At 54.2% G+C, this 17,898-nt stretch overlaps 1 protein-coding gene and 1 long non-coding RNA gene across 2 annotated transcripts; one reads left to right on the top strand and one right to left on the bottom strand.

Moving 5' to 3' along the window:
• The first annotated feature begins 1,450 nt into the window (after positions 1 to 1,450).
• ATP5PO (ATP synthase peripheral stalk subunit OSCP) lies at positions 1,451 to 11,492 on the top strand. Its single transcript, XM_037040587.1, has 7 exons — positions 1,451 to 1,556; positions 2,770 to 2,820; positions 3,750 to 3,860; positions 5,766 to 5,895; positions 9,223 to 9,335; positions 10,948 to 11,034; positions 11,316 to 11,492. Exons 1-7 carry the CDS (start codon positions 1,521 to 1,523, stop codon positions 11,427 to 11,429), a joined length of 642 nt encoding a protein of 213 aa, XP_036896482.1. The 5' UTR covers positions 1,451 to 1,520; the 3' UTR covers positions 11,430 to 11,492.
• A 49-nt stretch (positions 11,493 to 11,541) lies between these two features.
• Positions 11,542 to 16,955, bottom strand: LOC118983257 (uncharacterized). Its single transcript, XR_005065677.1, has 4 exons — positions 16,688 to 16,955; positions 14,506 to 14,926; positions 14,213 to 14,310; positions 11,542 to 11,766 (listed from the first exon to the last, which is right to left on the bottom strand). It is a non-coding gene; the product is annotated as an uncharacterized LOC118983257 (long non-coding RNA).
• Between the last annotated feature and the right edge of the window lie 943 nt (positions 16,956 to 17,898).

Raw genomic sequence — 17,898 nt, 5'->3', positions numbered from 1 at the left:
AACAATTTAAGTTCCTATTCTAGTTGGAACAAGAACTAGGTCTGTCCTCAGGCCTTAAGCCTCATCGTGTTAGCAATTTCAGCAGCTTGGTGAAAGTGACTCTGTTTCAAATGTTGCCTGTCATCACCCTCTCCTCAAAGTCTATGAAAATTATATAACTTGGAAATACACTTATATTGTAAGCAGATATTCACAAACCACATATAATTTGGGATCCCTTTTTTCTCGTGTATGAAGGGATAAGGCAATATACTAAATTATACGCATATTGTGAATCTATATATGTAATAAAAATAAACACAAAATAAAGCACATTACTGAGTGCCATGGTGTTGAGCAATTATTCTACTTTACAACATATATATTAACTTCCCTACTCTTCCTAACAACCTATAAGGCAGGTGCTATTCTATGTAATGTCCGTTTTATCATGAGGAAACTGAAGCACAGAGGAGTTACGCAGTTGGGCCAAGGTCACTGCAAGGATTGGGGTTGGAGCCTGGGCAGCTCAGGCCACTGCCTGAGAAACGACTGGGGGACAACCCACCAAGTACCGACGACAGCTACCTCTGGTGGTGGGAAAGGGGGCAATCACGTTCCTTCCTTTTTTTTTTTTTTTTTTTTGCATTTTTACAAGTTTTTTGTAATGATGAGGAAAACTGCATTCTAAAAGGATAGATTAATGAATCAATCCGTGTTCCTATAATAGATGTGAGCAGACAAAAATGTGTTAATTGGCCACAGGACCCCATGATTGCAGCCAGGTAGCTCTGCGGGCCCATTCTATTTCTTTTTTTTTTTTTCATTCTATTTCTTACAGAAGAGAAAATTAGAGTGAGCTCCACTTAGGAGGAAGCAGGTTGAACACGGGTTGCTTTTATGAAGGCTGGCGTTGGGTCCTCAGTTCCAACGTCACTTGCTCAAACGCCAGTTCTACTTTAGGTCTGGTTCTCGGATAATCACTCTACCCAAACAGTTGCTGTACTCAGGTGAGATGGGTCAGGGCAGGAGGCGGGGAGTGAGGAAGAGGTAGACGTGTCCCAGGTACAAGACACGTAGTGTCTGCTTCTGGGGCTGTAAAGTCAGGTTCTTTTTATTTTTACTTTTTAGTACAGAATGAGGAACTGCACTTGATACACACTTTGGCGCGGTCGGAAGAAGGGGTAGTAAGAATGCTAATGATGCTAGTGTGGAATGTGACATGGGACAAATGCCACCGTATTTGTCTCAATGGAAATTTTTAAGCTAGGGACAATTAATCCATTCTATAGTAACGGGCGTTTAGTTACGCAACTATTCCTTCTTCAAGTGCTCTCTGACCCCAGCAACTCCACCCCCAGCCCGGTAGGTCGCAACCACTCCTAAGGACTACAACTCCCAGCCGGCAGAGGCCCCGTGCGCATGCGGCCTGACGACGTACGCCTACATTTCCCAGAGGGCCGAGCGGCTACGCAGACGCATGCGCGCGCCTTCCCACCTCTCTCCCAATTCGGGTTTGACCTACAGCTGCCCGGGAGAAGATGGCCTCCACGGCAGTGTCTGGGCTCTCCCGGCAGGTGAGACTGGAGGTCCTGAAAGCCAGCGGGAGGATCCTTCCGAGGGTGACCGTTTAAGACCCCTAGAGCCACGGTGCGAGGCCACAACTGGGGGAGTGTGGCTGCCCTTCAGGGTCGTGGGGCCTGGCGAGTAGGGGTGACGCGAGGAGGCTAGGGTGGCCCAGCATCCGCACCCCGGGCGGCGGGGGCAGGGGGCGCGGGGCTGCGCGCGCCTCACCCGAGCGTTCTGCGAGCGCCGCTCCGGGAGCGGCAGGTTTGAGGGCCCAGGAACCAGGGGCACGGCTTCCCCAGACGGCGAACGAAGGGCACGGCCCGCCCCCAGGTCATCTCCCATTGCCGTTGTGCGCAGACCGGTCAGGGGTCACAGGAATGCTAAGGAGTAATAACTGTAAGGCAAAACTCGCGTTTTTATACGGAAAATGAGACAAATGCTAAAGTGTTCCAGCCTTAGCTGCTGGGTCAGAAAGGGGTAGAGCTGAGATCTGATTCCACGGAGGCACACGGAAGATAGGAAATTCGTGCTCTTGACATTACATATCCACGCGACGCTTTACCTGGAGGGGCCTCTGGCAGCTCACGTGACTTCCCCCTAAGCGTTGCAGTTTTGTGATCCTCGCGGGCAGTTCTGTAGTAGATCACTGCGGAGCTGTAGTGCTTGAAGGTGACCTGTGCCCCTGTGAGTGTCGTTTAAAGAGCAGACTCCAAGCTGCCCCTCCACAGACGGTGCCATCTGCCAGCACGGGAGTCTGTTCTCACACCGCACCTGCCTTGTGCGGGGCCTAGGCTTCATTTGCGGACAGCACTTGGGTACTGAGAACGTTCACCTCTTGCAAGTTCACCTCTTGCAAATCGTGGCTGGAATGCTCCCGGCTTTAAAATCCTGCTCGTGGGTGGTAATATAAATGCTAAAAACCCCTTAAATGTTTTGAAACACATATTTCATCGAAATTTGTGTTTTTATACTGGGGTGCCGGCCTCAGCCTGTCCTAGCAAAGGAGGATGGTGCCAGGCAGGCAGACTCCCAGGCGGCCTGGGAGGTTCTCAGCAGGGAGATTCCCTCCCTGCACAGAGGAGCCCACCCTCCTGGAACCTATGTGACGACACAAAGAAACATGGAAACTTACTATGTAAAATTCACGTTTAAAATATTTTCCCTTAAGTGTGGAAATGCTTCGAGTGATCTCAATGTGACCTGCTTCCCCTTGTTTTCCAGGTGCGGTGCTTCAGCACGTCTGTGGCCAGGCCGTTCGCCAAGCTTGTGCGGGTAGGTCAGCTCACTCTTCATCATTTTAGAGCAGAGACGGCCGCAGCACCGCTGGGGCGTGGGCCTCTGTTTAGTTCCTGCCTAAACCCGGCTGCACGATTGTGCTTCCCAAAACGCTTTGTGTACATGGGGCTGGGGGGGACAGGTGATGTCAAATGCCTGCCGTGTGACAGGCCCCCACGCGGCCTTTAACTGGGAGAATTCCTAGAACCCCAGAACAGCGATGACAAGTAACTGGTCTTCCCATTTTACGGAAGAGGAAACAGAGACTCGGGAAGGCTTGTCCAAGGTCTGGAGCTAAATGCCACTCGGAGCCTTAGCCTGTCCACTGCCACCCAGTGCCACCGGGGCGTGCGGTCCCCAACCAGTGGCAGTGCGCAGGAAAGCCTACGGCTCACTGGGAGGAGGAGGCTGAGCATCGGGCACGCAGTGAGCTGCTGCGGGGCCCCACCAGACCTGCAGGAGACCTGCGTGGAGGTGCCGCGAGGTGTGCGCAGTGTGCTCGCGGGTGTCTCGCAGACACCTGTTTTCACGCTCCATCATGCTCAGAACTCCCTCTGTCAGTGTCAAAACCCTCCCGCACTTGGAATGCGAACTGACCAGCATCGCGTGCGAAAGAAGTATCAGCTCATCTCAAAATTACCTCGATTAATTCTAAATAGTTACGCTGAAAGGGACGTTAGACACCCTAAGGCCCTCGCTGTGAGGTGAGGCTTTGGAAGCTCGTAGACGGGCCGGGCCGAGCATGTACCAAGCGTTTGTTTGAGAACCGCCATTCAGGGCAGCCCTCTGGGGACAGGGTTAAACTGGTTTGTGGTAAAGAAGGCGCAGCTTCTGAACTACAGCTATTTAGTTTTGCTGTTGACAGCGTAATGTTGTCTCGGCTGATTTTCCTTGTCCTCTCTTCCCCTGCCCCACCCTATTTAAAGCCGCCCGTTCAGGTGTATGGCATCGAAGGTCGCTACGCCACTGCTCTGTACTCTGCGGCGTCGAAGCAGAATAAACTGGAACAAGTAGAAAAGGAACTGCTGAGAGTAGCGGTGAGTAGCTTTTCTGTTCTTTTTTTTTTTAAGTTTCCATTGTATATTTTTCCCTTTAGTCGTTTAATCATGCAATCCCCCAGGAGGTCATCCTCAGAGAAGAACTGCAAAAAAAGAAAGACCCTGTTTTTCTGGAATCACGTTGATAGTCATAGTGCTGGGTATTACTATTCTGAACCTATTGCATAGTAGGTACAGAGAGATACATATAAGGACATTAATGTACCAAGACTTAGGCTAAAAGAACTAGAAATACGAGTTGGTAACATAAGAAAATGTGTCAGCCCTGGCTGGTGTGGCTTAGTGGACTGAGCGCCAGCCTGAGAACCAAAGGGTCGGCTGGTTCAATTCCCAGTCAGGGCACATGCCTGTGTCGTGGGCCAGGTCCCCAGTGGAGGGCGCACAAGAGGCAACCACACTTTGGTGTGTCTCATCCTCTCTTCCTTCCCCTCTCTCTAAAAATAAGTAAATAAAATCTCAAGAAAGAAAGAAAATTTTCTTTCATCTCAAAGGGAATTAAGACACCTTTGAAAAACCTATGCTTGTATTCCAGGCATTTTCAAAATAGTCTTTAGAAAATACTGTGGTTTTGTTTTACTGGGAGTTTATTTTCCTTGCAAAGCCTTTCCTGGTGTTAGTTATTATTTCATTCCTGAGATGCGAGGGGCAGGGCCGGCTGAGCCTCCTGGGCAGCAAAACTAGTGTGTGAGTCCCACGCCGGGGCCGGCACTGACCAGCGGCAGGAACGGACAGAGCAGGAGGCGCGGGGAGGGCTCCCCGCTGTAACGTGAGGAGAAGAGTGGGCGCACTGAGCAGCCACGGCCTGCGCTGCAGCCCGACTCGGGGAGTCTGCTGTGACCCCACTGACTGGGTGGGGTCGCCGTCCCAACACGTCTCCTGCCTCCCCCTGGGGCTTCTGGTCGCCGCCCCTCTGGCAGGAAGGCCTGCACTCAAGGAGTAGCGGGAAGTACCGTGCAGGACGCTCTCCGGAGAAAGCCGTGCTCTTATTTTGGTTTAGATTTTTGGGGGCTTTCTAATCCACAGATGTCTAATGTTGCCGTTTGGGGGAAAAAACCTCACGGGCTAGTTGTGTGGATAATGCTCAGGGTCTGTGTGGGTCCCTTACTGCCCTCATGGAGCCAGCGGCCTGGCTGCTGGGGGGCGGCAGGAGCAGGCAGGGTGGCACACGGGCATTTGGGGGAGGCGGTGGTCGCTGTGGGGCCATTCAGTAGCCATTTTCTCACTGGACAGCAGTGGACCAGAGCCAGGATTCGGGCCGGGCCTGGGAGACTAGCTAATGCAGTCACCTCGAGAGGGGAGCAGCCTTTGGTCACCGAGTGCAGGCGTTGGTGATGTAACCGTGGAGACGGCGTGGTCTCTCGTGTCTCATCTCCCTCCCAGACACTCTGGAAGCACCAGAGGTCCCAGGCTGGGTGGGTTCTCCGGGGCTCCGCAGAGGGCAGCAGGGGTCGGGTCCGCCCAAGAGAAAAGGCCCCTCCAGGGGGAGGCGCCACTCCAGGTCTGCGTGTGAGTGTTGGCCCCCCGGTGTCCTCTCGGTGCGTGGAAATCGAAGGTGCTCCCTGTGTGACGTACATTACTGTGTGCAGTGAATGGGGCCTTTGGGCTGCTTGCTTTTTTTATATAATCTCTCGAAGAGTAAAAATGAATTTTAAGAAATTTCATAAAGTATCTAAATTTTTTCGAGGAACACGGTATCCTGTGTAAAATCCTGGCATGTATGTTCTTGAAGGCAGAGAAGATTGGCTGTCGGCCGTTCCTCGTGCTTTGAGGGCGCTGATGTGGTCCACGCAGTGCGCGGTTCCTGAGAAGGAAAGTGTGTGTGGTAGCCAGGGTCGCTTATGCTCTGACGAGGTTAAGAAAGGGGTTTTTTTTTGGCACTTTTAGCAAATCTTGAAGGATCCCAAAATGGCTTCCTCGATTATGAACCCCTACGTAAAGCGCTCCGTCAAAGTGAAGAGCCTGAACGACATGACCGCCAAGGAGAAGTTCTCCCCCCTCACGTCCAACCTGATCAGTGAGTACCAGACCTTCCCCACTGCCCTCGGGGGGAGTTGCTCTGGGAAGTGTGGCGTGGGTGAGCATCACACACTCGCCCGGCCTGCACCTCCCCGAGCTCCCCGGGCGAGTGCGTGCGTTCAGGACCCAGGGCCCCTGTCCTGCCCGGCCGGGGGCCGGGTTGGTCGTGCTTCAGCCTGTACACCAAAAAGCGCGGGTTCAGTTCCTGGTGGCAGCGCATACCGGAGGCAGCTGTCAATGTTTCTCTCCCTCCCTCTCTCCCCTCTAAATTCGATAAACATGTCCTTGGGTGGGGACTAAAAAAGAAAACATTGAGAGGCACTGTCTGAAGATACTGAGATGTAATAATGTCTCATCTCATGGCATCTTGATCCATGTGGCAGTGGCTGTGCCTCTGTCCCTGAAGATATTTGCATTCCTGTTGTCATTTTTTAATATATACAGTGTTAGTTTGAGGATTCGTAGCCAGACTTTGGAATCTGTGACATCATATGCAAATCAGACTGCAAGCTGCAATTTAAAAAAAACAGACGTTCGAAGAGGAACTGACGCCTCTCCTGAACCTGTTCCAGACATCTCAAGAGGAGGGAAGACTCCCAAGTTTATTTTACGAGACCAGCATTAGCCTGATTCCAAAACCAGATAAAGTCACCACGGACAAAGAAAATTTTAGGCCAAAATACCTGCTAAACGTAGATGCTAAAATCCTCAATGCAATATTAGCAAACCAAATCCAGAAATACTTAAAAAGATCACACACCATGACCAAGTGGGATTTATTCCAGGGATGTAAGGCTGGTACAATATCCACATACCAATAAATACTGTATACCTCATAAACAAAATGAAGGGTAAAAATAACGATTATATCAACAGATGCAGAAAAAGCATGTGATAAAATCCAGCACCCACGTATGGTAGTAACAGTGGGACCAGGGGGATCACACTTTAGTGTGATACAGGCCATATGTGACTAACCCGCAGCCAGTATCATGTTCAATGGGCAAAAACCATAAGTGTTTACCTGAAGATCAAGAACACGACTGGACCCTGGCCAGTGTAGTTCAGTGGATTGAGCGCAGGCCTGTGAACCAAAAGTTCACCAGTTCGATTCCTAGTCAGGGCACATGCCTTGGTTGTGAGCCAGGTGCCCAGTAGGGGGTGCACAAGAAGCAACCCACACTCCTCTCTTTCACCTTCCCTTCCCCTTTCTCTAAAAATAAGTAAATAAAATCTTTACAAAAGGAAAACAGGACAGAGATGTCTCCTTCCCCCACTCCTACTCAGCATAGTGTTGGGAGTTCTAGCCACAGTAGTCATACAAGAAGAAGAAATAAAAGGCATCCAAATTAGAAGAAGTAAAACTTGTTATTTGTAGATGACATGATGCTGTATATAGAGAAACCTAGATATTCCACCAAAAAATACCAGAACTGATAATTCAGTAAGGTGGCAGGATACAAGATAAATAGCTGCAAGTCAGTAAATATCCGCATTTTTTTACCTATTAATAGTGAACTGTCAGAAAGGGAAACTAAGAAAACAACCCTATTTACAATCACGTCACAAAATAAATACCTGGGAATAAGTTGACCGCGGGTGTAGGAGACCTGCACTTAGACTCTGAAGGAGAAGACTGAAGAAGATACGAGTAGGCGGAAGCACAGCCCGTGCTCCAGGACGGGAAGAGTGGGCAAAACGGCGGCACCGTTCTCATCCAGGCGCCAAGGGTGCGCTTCACACGACTAGAGCGAAGAACCCAAAATTGGTGTGGAACCAAAAAAGAGCCCAACAGCCACCACAGTCTGGGGAAAGAACAGAGCTGGAGGCGCTATGCTGCAGTGAACAAGACAGCGTGGAACCGGTGTGAAAACAGACACAGGGGTCAGTAAACAGTCCAGACATAAACCAGCGCCTGTGCGGTCAGTTAAGGTTTGACCAAGGAGGCAGGAACCTGCAGCGGGGCACAGGGCACAGGTGGTCTGTTCAGTAAGTGGTGCCCGGAAGAGGAGACGGACGTGCAACGAGTGAAACCAGGCCACTTCCCCACCCCACACACGAGGCTAAACGCAAAATGGGTTAGAGACTCAAACTTGAGAGCCATAAAAAAGTCAAGAAGAAAACAGGCAGTAAGATTTTGGGGCGTTTCTCATAGCAATATTTTTATCTTGATACATTTTCTTGGACCCGGGAAACAAAAAATAATAAATGGGACTGCATCAAACTCGAAAGGTCTTGTGCAGCAAAGGAAACCATTAATGGAATGGAAAGAACCCACTGAATGCGAGAACATACTCACCAGCGACACATCTGATGAGCAGTTAATAGTCAAAAGTTACAAAGGACTTAAAAACAACACCCAAAAAATCTAATTCAAAACTGGGCAAGGGACCTGAACAGACACTTGTCCAAAAGGGACATACACAGAAAGGTGCTCAACCTCACCACCCATCGGAGAGACGCAGACGAAAACCACAGCGAGACACCACCCCACACCTGTCGGCGTGCCCGTCGTCAGACCGACACGTGCTGCCAAGGACGTGGAGGGGAGCCCTTGGCCCTGCTGGCGGGGCTGCAGAGGGGTCGGCCACTGGGGAAAGAAGGAGTCTCCTCAGAAAGTTAAAAGTGGGACTGCCTGCGCCCCCGTGATCCCACTTCTGGGAATATATCCTAAGATCCCAAACACTAATTCGATAGAGCATGTGCACCCCGGTGTCCATTGCAGTGTTACAGTCACCAACACGTGGAAACAGCCCGGGTGCCCATCAGTAGACGGGGGGGGGGGGGGGGGGGGGGGGGAAAAAGAAAGAAGAATAAANTGAAAAGGTAAGATTTCCTTCTTTTTCATGGCCACTGTGTGGCCATGAAAAAGAAGGAAATCTTACCTCTGCAACAGCGTGGATGGCCCTGGAGAGCATTATGCTAAGTGATACATGCCAGTCAGAGAAGGACAAGTACTGTGTGGTTCATACACAGAACCTAAGGAACAAAATAAAAAAACAGAAACAGACTCATACTGAGAAAACAGACAGCTGTCCGAGGGGAAGGGGAATGGGTGGGCCGCTGAAAAAGGTGAGTGGATTAAGCAAAGATATAAATATATATCTGTCTCAGATCTGTGTAAGACACACATCCCCTTACTAAGTTAAATGCTGGTTGACGCAGTCGTTTTAAAAAACCTTGAGCAATGATTGCATCTTCTCCATTTGAACTTTTAAAGAACATTGAGTATAGTATTTTAAGGCCACCGATCTGCATTTGCCCTGGAGGCGAATGAGTGGCCCCTTGCAAGCGCGTCCGCACTGAAACACCCCCGCCTCCCCAGACCTGCTTGCTGAGAACGGCCGTTTGACCAGCACGCCCGCTGTCGTCTCCGCCTTCTCCACCATGATGAGCGTCCACCGTGGAGAGGTACCATGCACCGTGACCACCGCGTCTGTAAGTGGGGGCTGCGGCTGCCGTCGTGGCCGGGCACCTGGGCATCATGCTTGGAGGGACAGGAAGAAAAGGCAGGCTCAGATCCAGAGGTTGGGGGGGTATCTTGCCACCCAGGTTTTCCTCCCCTCGGCCAGCTCCCGTGGCCTTGGCGCCTCCCTGTCCAAAGCGTGTTCCCACGGCGTGTGGGCTGGGTTAAAGGTGCTGGGAAGTAGTGGTCTGAGTCCCACAGCGGCGTCACCGATTGTGTGAGTTGGCTGAAACTCGAGTTTGCAGTCTTGGGTGGTGGTGAGTGGGAGGCTGGGCCGATGGCCCCGTGACCGTGCTGGCCTGGCAAAGGGGCTGCGGCAGGAGCTGCCGCTCCCCAAGCCCTGCTACGGGCTGGTGCCTGCAGTTCGTGTTGTGTGCGAGGGCGAGTCTGGGAGTGCAGTGCAGGTGCCCATCTTGGGTCACAGGGTGAGGCCAGGTGTCGCACACGCCTCTCAGCCTCACTCCCACCCGGGGTTCTGCCTCTCCTGTTGCTTTTGGGGCCTCCTGCGGCCGTTGCGCAGGCGGGCGAGGAGGACCGTGTGTGGGGCTCACCAGGGGAGCGTGCAGGAGCAGCTGGGAATCCGGCTTCGTCTGCACCAAGGTTTCTGGTGTCCGAGCGACACTGATCTCCTGCAGAGCCCCGTTTGGGGACATTGTCGTGCCACAGTGTGGACGGCCACACCATCTGTCCCCACGGCGACGCCTCTGTGGGACACTCTTAAGTGATTACACCCACATGGGTTTTAAAGGGTGCGTGTGTTTATCAGTTTTTTTACGGCCAAACAACACTAATGCTTCTGACATTGACTCTTCAGTGATGAGTTTCTTTAAAGAGAAATTACAGCCTGACCGGTGCCCGAGGGCACGGACTTCAGAGACAGACGGGTGTCAGGCCCTGTGCTTGTCCTCTCTCTGGTGGGTCCCTGGGCCCCTGGGCTACACTTGTATCTGCTCTGAACCTCAGCTCTCGCACAGGTAAAGGGCAGGTGGGAGCTACTGCCCCCCAGGATTGTCCAGGCGAAGGGGCAGGGTGGGCATATAGGGTCCAGTGACCTCAGTGTTCACAAGTAGTGTTTTGATTGGACAGATAGGTTTTACCACCCGCCCCCCAAAGATACTGATCGAGCCTCACAAAGATAGGGGTTTTGCTGCCTTGCCTTCAGCCACCCTGGGCAGGCTCACCTCACCAGGAGCCAGCCGGGGCAGAGGGGTTGGGGCGCAGCGGGTGCCAGGGCGCATGGTACCCGTGGGTCCTAAAGAGGACAGAGCCCATGCAAAGCGCCCCTCTTGGCCAGGGAGCAGTGGGTTCGGCCTTGCCGCGGGCCACACTTGGCAGGACTGCTCGGCTGGTGCTGCGCTGCCTGCACTGAGGGCAGGTGGGGGTGGGGGCTGCCTGTGGGCAGTGCCCACCCAGTGTGAGCGCCCGGGGGGCCCTGTGCGGCAGGACCCCAGCACCCACGAGGGACTTGTTCCGCAGCTCTGGGGGCCTGACACGGGCTCCCCGGCCTGTCTGGGTGGGGCGACGCGCGCCTGGGCGGTTCTGTCTGCGTTGCCCAAATTCACAGCGTGGTTTTTCCTGTTTCAGCCTTTGGATGAAGCCACTCTCTCTGAACTGAAAACAGTCCTGAACAGCTTTCTCAGCAAAAACCAGATACTGAAATTGGAAGTTAAGGTATGTTTTTAATTACGTGACATATTTCTTAAGGTTAATTTGACACTTCAAACAGTGAAAAGTCAGATCTGATTGTATACTGATTTGCCTATAGTGGGAATTGTATGTTTTTGGTTAAATGATTACTGATTCCATTCACAACTGACTTGTGCCCCCTTTTCGTAGACGTGATTGTGCCACAAATTTGTTGTAGCACACCCTCTTTCCCAAGCACTTCCTTTCTTTCCACTGGGTGGGGGAGGCGTTCGAGTGTCCCCCACTCCCACTGTTCTCTCTCCTAGACCGACCCGTCCATCATGGGCGGGATGATCGTCCGCATCGGGGAGAAGTACGTCGACATGTCTGCGAAAACCAAGATTCAGAAGCTGAGCAAGGCCATGCGGGAGGTGTTCTGAGAGTGGGTTTTTCCGTCGGGGAGAGTTCCACGACTCGGAGCAACAATAAAACGCTTCCCGGGTGGAACGTGCTGTTTCCTGCGTTTAAAGTGCAAATGCGTGCATCCTCGTTTTTGTGCCTTCCCTTCATTTCAAAGGTCACAGCCCTTTGACTAGAGAATCTGGTTTGTGCAGGTTATTTGAGGAGTTGAAGGAGGCTGTGTCCATCCGGTAAATTTGCCGGTGGGCAAAATTCCTAGCATTGAGCGAGGCAGCCTCCTGTGCCAGGCCCTGCTCAGGACTGCCTGTGTCGCCTGTGCCCTCGGCCTGTAGGCCCAGAGCCCCAGGCAGGATGAGCCTGTGGGGGGAAGGGACGGGTCAGGAGTGAGGGGCCAGCAGATCTGGCTGGCCGTTGTGGTCCTGCAGTGTGAGCCTTTGGGCCCATCTTGAGTCAGGGGCCCTGACAGTGGCTCTCTGAGCCCCAGAGCTCACTGGCCAACGGCCCACAGGGTTGGGTCTCTGGAAGGGCTGCCAGGGGCTGGTGGGTGCCTACCAGTTACTCCAGCCCATGCTCCCTGGTGTGTGCGTTTTCACCCGGTTTGAGCCTGTCTCCACCTTGCCCTCCATGGCGCCCTACTAAGGCAGGAGGCAGTGATGTTTCCTCTAAGGGCTTCCGGAGAGATTCTGGCCACAAAGGTGTCCCCACCCCAGAACCTAGGGACCCACAGGCAGTTACTGTGCCAGCAAGCTCTCGGTAGGGATGGGCAGGTTGGCACTGCGCACTTAGCAAGAGGAGGCTGCAGAGCAGAGGTCTCTTGCCTGCTGTCCCCGCTGTGAATGGCCTGAACCAAGGGTGGCCGGGAATGTCAGCCCAGACCTGAGAGCAGGACCTCCTCCCCCGGGAGCGGCCACTCCAGCCAATCAGCGGACTGGCAGCCGCACAGAAGTAAACCTTTTTGCCCCTGTGATAATTGCAGCCATCCTGAAATTGGCTGAGAACAGCAGTTTTCGACAGACGTGCCGCAAAACTTTAGAACGTGCAACACCTGACGATTTAGCCAGGAGCACTGACCTCCCTTCCCGTGGGTTGTCGAGTAGAAGATGACAGCAGCCAGCACAACAGCTGTCCGGTGAATGAATCAAATTACACCTATTTTTTGTCAGATCATCAAAAAACCTGTTTTGTGGCATGCCACACGATTTTACTAATTTGTGTGCCCCACACGATCTCACTAGTTAGGTTGTGTGCGCCCCGAGATGAACCAGTCAAAAACTGCTGGCCAAGAAGGTGCCTCAGAGCCCACCGGTGCAGGTGTGGCCTCCGCACCTGAGCTTCCAGAGCTGAGCCTTCTCCAGATGGTGAGCCAAGGTCACCGTCTCCAGAATGTCCTGTAAATAGGAGATGGGACAGACCTCGTGTGCGTCCCAAGCCATGGGCTTGACGTCCCTGCTGTCCCACGGGGATGCCAGGCGTGGTGGCTGGGTCATGACTGCGGGGGCACATGTGTGAGCCCTGCTGCTTCCAGCCTGGGGAGCCCGCCCCCTCCCCATCCTCCCTGCCAGGCCTCCTGCTCCGGAGGGAATTGGCTGCATTTGCTGCGCCACAGCCCAGAGACGGAGACCAGCCCCAGAGCTCCATTCGGGGGTTGCCGACGCTGTTGGTTGCTGGCTCAATGGCCTCTCGCTGCCCCGGGCCCCCTGACCCCAAGGACTGACAGGAAGTGCAGCAGCTGGCTCATGGCCATCACTCAGCAAGCCCACCTGGTCTCTCCCGCAGGCACCTGTTCAGCACCCCCCCACCCGCAAACACCTGCAGCTCAGGCCACCTCACAAAGCCACCTTGCTGCCTGATATGGGGACATGCGTCAGCCACTGACAGGGGAGGGAGACATGGGGCCACCCTGGGGGTGCACACAGGGTTGCAGGGGTGGGTGGAGGTGGGGCCCATGTCTCCCACGCCCCAGTTTGTGCTTGTGCCACTGTGTCCCTGACCACCCCGCTCCCCAGCCCCTCCCCTCCCCATCACCGCAGCCGGCAAGGCAGCTGCTCCAAGGCAAGGCCCCGCGCCTCTTCCCTGAGGTCCCTGAGATGCTCCTGGTTTGCCCGCCCACCCAGGCCAGTTGTTCCCTGTCGCCCCCTCCTGTTGGCCTTCCGGAGAAAACGGTCCCCCTGACAGCAGCTGGCCCAGGTGGCTGTTCCCCAGACACCCTCCTTGTGTGCAGGCAGCAGGCAGACTCCACCCAGAGCTGCCTCGGCTGGGTCCCTGGGTGGCCAGACCACACCCCATCCTGGTGCTGGCACCTGTGGGCCCCGCATCTGGTACCACACTGCCTTCTTTGCTGGCTTCCTCCTTGAAAACCAGCCGTGTAACCACCTGGGGTGACAGCAGAGATGGACACCATGTGGTCCTCTGGGCACTTCCTCAGGAGCCAGGCAGGGCCCTGAGCCAGTCACCCAACTTCCACCAATGGCCTTGCCTCCTGCAGTGCCCAATGGGGTAGCAGCTTAGCAGCTGGACAGGGAGTGGGGGATGCATGGCCCGCCCGTCCTGACCTCCCAAGGAGTGGTGTGTGGGCCTCCCAGTGGGGCCCTGGCCCTCTAGCCCGGTGCAGCTGGGGGGTGGGGAGGGGGGCGCAGCTGCCACAGGCGAAGGTGACCACCAAGCCACCCCCCAGCCTGGCCCACAGACCACTGGGCGGCTCACAGGACAGGAGAAGGCCTCTCTGCGGAGCCCCGGGGTGTGGGGCCCCTGGGTCTCAGCAGCTGAGCCTGTACCTCCCAAAGGCCCAGGTTCCCAGACTCACCTGCCTTCCTGCCAGCAGGGCTCCTTGCTGCCGAGGCCGCGCTACAGGGTCGCACAGCCCCACTCCATCAGCCACCAGCTCCCAAGGTGGGTAATGGCCTTCAGGGAAGAAGGGACTCTGATGTCCAAATCCTTCAAATCAGACCCCAAAGCTCCTACTACTGAAGCACGTGGAAAAGCCAGGAAGGGAGGAGATTTCCCAACAACAGCGCCCCCAGTGGTCGTGGGAGGCGAGCCCAGGACAGCGGCAGCCTACCCAGGGGAGGTTTCAAAGCCCCGGAAACCCGTACCCACTCAGCATTGTTCAGACAAATGACGGTCAGCTCAGGTACATTCTGACAACGAGGTCCTGTGCAGTCCTTCAAACAGGTATATGTTCGAGATACGTGTACCTGGTCTTCCACAACTTGACTTTGTATCTGTATAAATACATATAATCTATATACAGAGAGAGCTGATTTACAAGAGCAATCAGCTATAAGTGAGAATCTGTGGGAATCACGTCGCTGAACAGGGCCTTCGCTGAGACGTGCTCGGTGCGTGGCGGCTGTTACGTAACACGGGGCACCTGGACGTGCACGCACAGAGCTCCGCCGGAGGGCGGCACCGAGTGTCAGCACCGATCTCCCTGCGGAAGACTATCTCCAGGGAGAGACTTTACTTTCTTTGTATTTTTCTGTGCTCGCTGGGTTTTCTGTGCTCACAAAGATCGCTTCTGTAATTAGAGAGGGAAAGTAAATATTCTGGAACAAAATAGTGCCTCGACTATGTTGGCTACTCGTGGCTACTCATGTTGCTTAAATAGGCGTCACCCCAAGGTCTCCACAGGCGGCCCCCCCAACCCAGCAAGTGGTGCCAGAACCTCATCGGTCTCAGAGAGAACTGAGCGTAGTCTGGGGAAGTAACTTACTGTTTTCTTTGTTTTTAATGGCATTTATTTTTTAAACTTCAAATAACAACCAAGAAAAACATAAAGACTTGAATGTTTGTCAAAAATGAGCCCTGACCAGTGTGGGCACCATCCTGCAAATTGAAAGGTCGTTGGTCCTATTCCCGGTGAGGGCACAGGCCTGGGTTGCAGGTTCAGTTCCCAGTCCAGGCGTGTGAGAGAGGCAGCCGGTCGATGTGTCCCTCCCACATCAGTGATTCTCTCTCTCCCTTCCCCTCTAACAATAAATATATAAAATCACTTTTTAAAAATGGGGCCTACTGCTTCAAAAAAGGCAAGGACATGTTTTAGGGTCAGTTTTTTTAAATGTACTATAACAATCCAACTAGGGTAAGCCAGCCAGAGAATTTAAAGGACTTGATCCTATTTAGACAAGTCACTGATGATAAGGAGGAACTACCTCAAAAGCAGAAGGCAGACATGTCCTTACTTGTCCCTGGAAATTGAGGTGACAACATTCAGTGCTGGGCTGGCTGGTGGGGCCCAGAGATGAAAGCCGGGGTGCAAATCTGCGGCATTGTGCGTGCTGACAGCTTCTTGGCGAAGAGGCCAGAACAGCCCTTCACAACGTCTGTGAACCCCACTGGCTCTGCCGCCCCCCTCCCCCCACCCCTGCCCCCACTGCCCCCCCGCCCCGCGTGTCTCGGGCCACACAACACAGAGCTTCTCCAATTCTCAGAAGTGCTTGGAACCAGGGATCGATGTCTGCTTTGTGCTNATGTACTATAACAATCCAACTAGGGTAAGCCAGCCAGAGAATTTAAAGGACTTGATCCTATTTAGACAAGTCAGTGATGATAAGGAGGAACTACCTCAAAAGCAGAAGGCAGACATGTCCTTACTTGTCCCTGGAAATTGAGGTGACAACATTCAGTGCTGGGCTGGCTGGTGGGGCCCAGAGATGAAAGCCGGGGTGCAAATCTGCGGCGTTGTGCGTGCTGACAGCTTCTTGGCGAAGAGGCCAGAACAGCCCTTCGCAACGTCTGTGAACCCCACTGGCTCTGCCACCCCCCTCCCCCCACCCCTGCCCCCACTGCCCCCCCCCCCCGTGTCTCGGGCCACACAACACAGAGCTTCTCCAATTCTCAGAAGTGCTTGGAACCAGGGATTGATGTCTGCTTTTTGCTGACTACCCTCTGTCTGAAGGAGGCTGGGAGGGGACAGGGTGGTCGGTTTGGTTTTGTAAGTTTCCTGTTGCCTAATTTCCCTCCCATGGCTGCAGCCTGCACTGTCGCCTCAGGAACCGGGTCAGGCAGAAAGAACCCGAAATAATCCACAGTCACAGGGTCGGCTTTTCTCATTTTATTCATGAGCTATGCAGACTCAAACCGTACAGGTTGGAGTGGCCGGAGAGCTGTTTGGAAGAGATTGTTCTTTCTAGGTGACGATACACAGGAACAGCGACCTGCACTGAAACCACTACGGTTCGAAGAAAGGAAGAAAGGAGATACGGACGCTAGGTCTGAGTCGGGAGAACTTAACATTTCGCACAGAGTGCCAGAGAAACACTCAGACAGCAAAACTCACCTCAGCTTCTCTTAAACAAACCAACCAAAAGGAAGCCTAATGAGTGGGCCCTGTTTCATCAGATGGGAGACCAACACCTAATTCCACAGTGTCTGATAGTGTCCGGCGATGTTCAGAATCCTGCTGACCACACAGATCAGACATGTGGCCTCCCTCTTACGGAAAAGTAAACAATGCCATTACCTGGCAACAGAAGTATATTACAACCAGCAGGACATGGCGGGGGGGGGGGGGGGTCGTGAGCTGGGGGCTGAGTCCTACCCCTGGGCAGGGCCACCCAGCCAGGCCTGGGGCCCTGCTGTCCCTGCAAATGCAGGGACTCATGTCAGGATTGATACATTCTTTCCCTAAAGGAGGGGCTTGCAGACACTGCTGGCTTGTCTTGTCCCAGACTCGTTGGGACAGCCAGGGCCCAGGGGGCTGCTGACTGCCTGGCTCACTGCGGGGGGTGGGGGGCGGGCACCGAGCTAAGGAAGAAGGGCCTGGACCTGCTGGGGGGGATCACACACAGCACCTCTCCGGTCCCGGAGGCTGGCCTGAGATCGCCTTCCCAGGCTACACTTCAGTAAGGACATTTCCAAATGGCTCCCTCTTCGGGAACAAAGCCAGCTACACCCACGGCTCCTCAGGGGCGGGGGGGGGGGCGGGGTGCAGATTACTCGTGTGGAGCAGATCCCAGAAAGCTTCTGGAATCCACAGCTCCACACCCCTCCTGTCTTGGAGGCCCCTGGGGCTCTGGCGTTTGCCAGCGGCAGCCCACTCAGAAGGGCTTCCTCTGCGGGGGGCAGCGTGAAGCCGCACGCAGCTCGTGGAAAGAAATGTGGGAAACCCAGTGCGCACGCCCCTGTGTGGCCCTGGAAGCATCGGCCCTCAACTTCCTGCTAACGGTGACCCGTAGTGGTGCCCCTCCCCCCACCAGAAACTGGCCACTTCACCTGCTAGAGGGGCTCGACCCGGCTGCAGCCCCTGGGGTGACCCCAAATGCACCTCTCAGGGGTTAGCCATGGCCCCCTCCCCCGTCGGTGGCCTGCAGGAACACTGCTGATGGTCGAGCCCAGAAGGCCTGGGCCCCATCGGCAGCCTGGACATCTCTCCCTTTCTGGGGAGCGTGAGGGGCGGGGCTGCTCCGTGCGGCCTGGGCGCACCCCCGGGACGGCCTCTCCCGGCTTCGCCCTCCGGCCACCAGGCTGTACAGCAGCAGGGACGCCCAG

Source organism: Sturnira hondurensis, unplaced genomic scaffold, assembly GCF_014824575.4.
Source record: "Sturnira hondurensis isolate 20B ecotype Veracruz unplaced genomic scaffold, ASM1482457v3 Scaffold0002640, whole genome shotgun sequence".
Classification (NCBI taxonomy): Eukaryota; Metazoa; Chordata; class Mammalia; order Chiroptera; family Phyllostomidae; genus Sturnira; species Sturnira hondurensis.
Note: the sequence above shows the minus strand (reverse complement) of the source record. Positions and strands in the feature narration are given on the sequence as shown.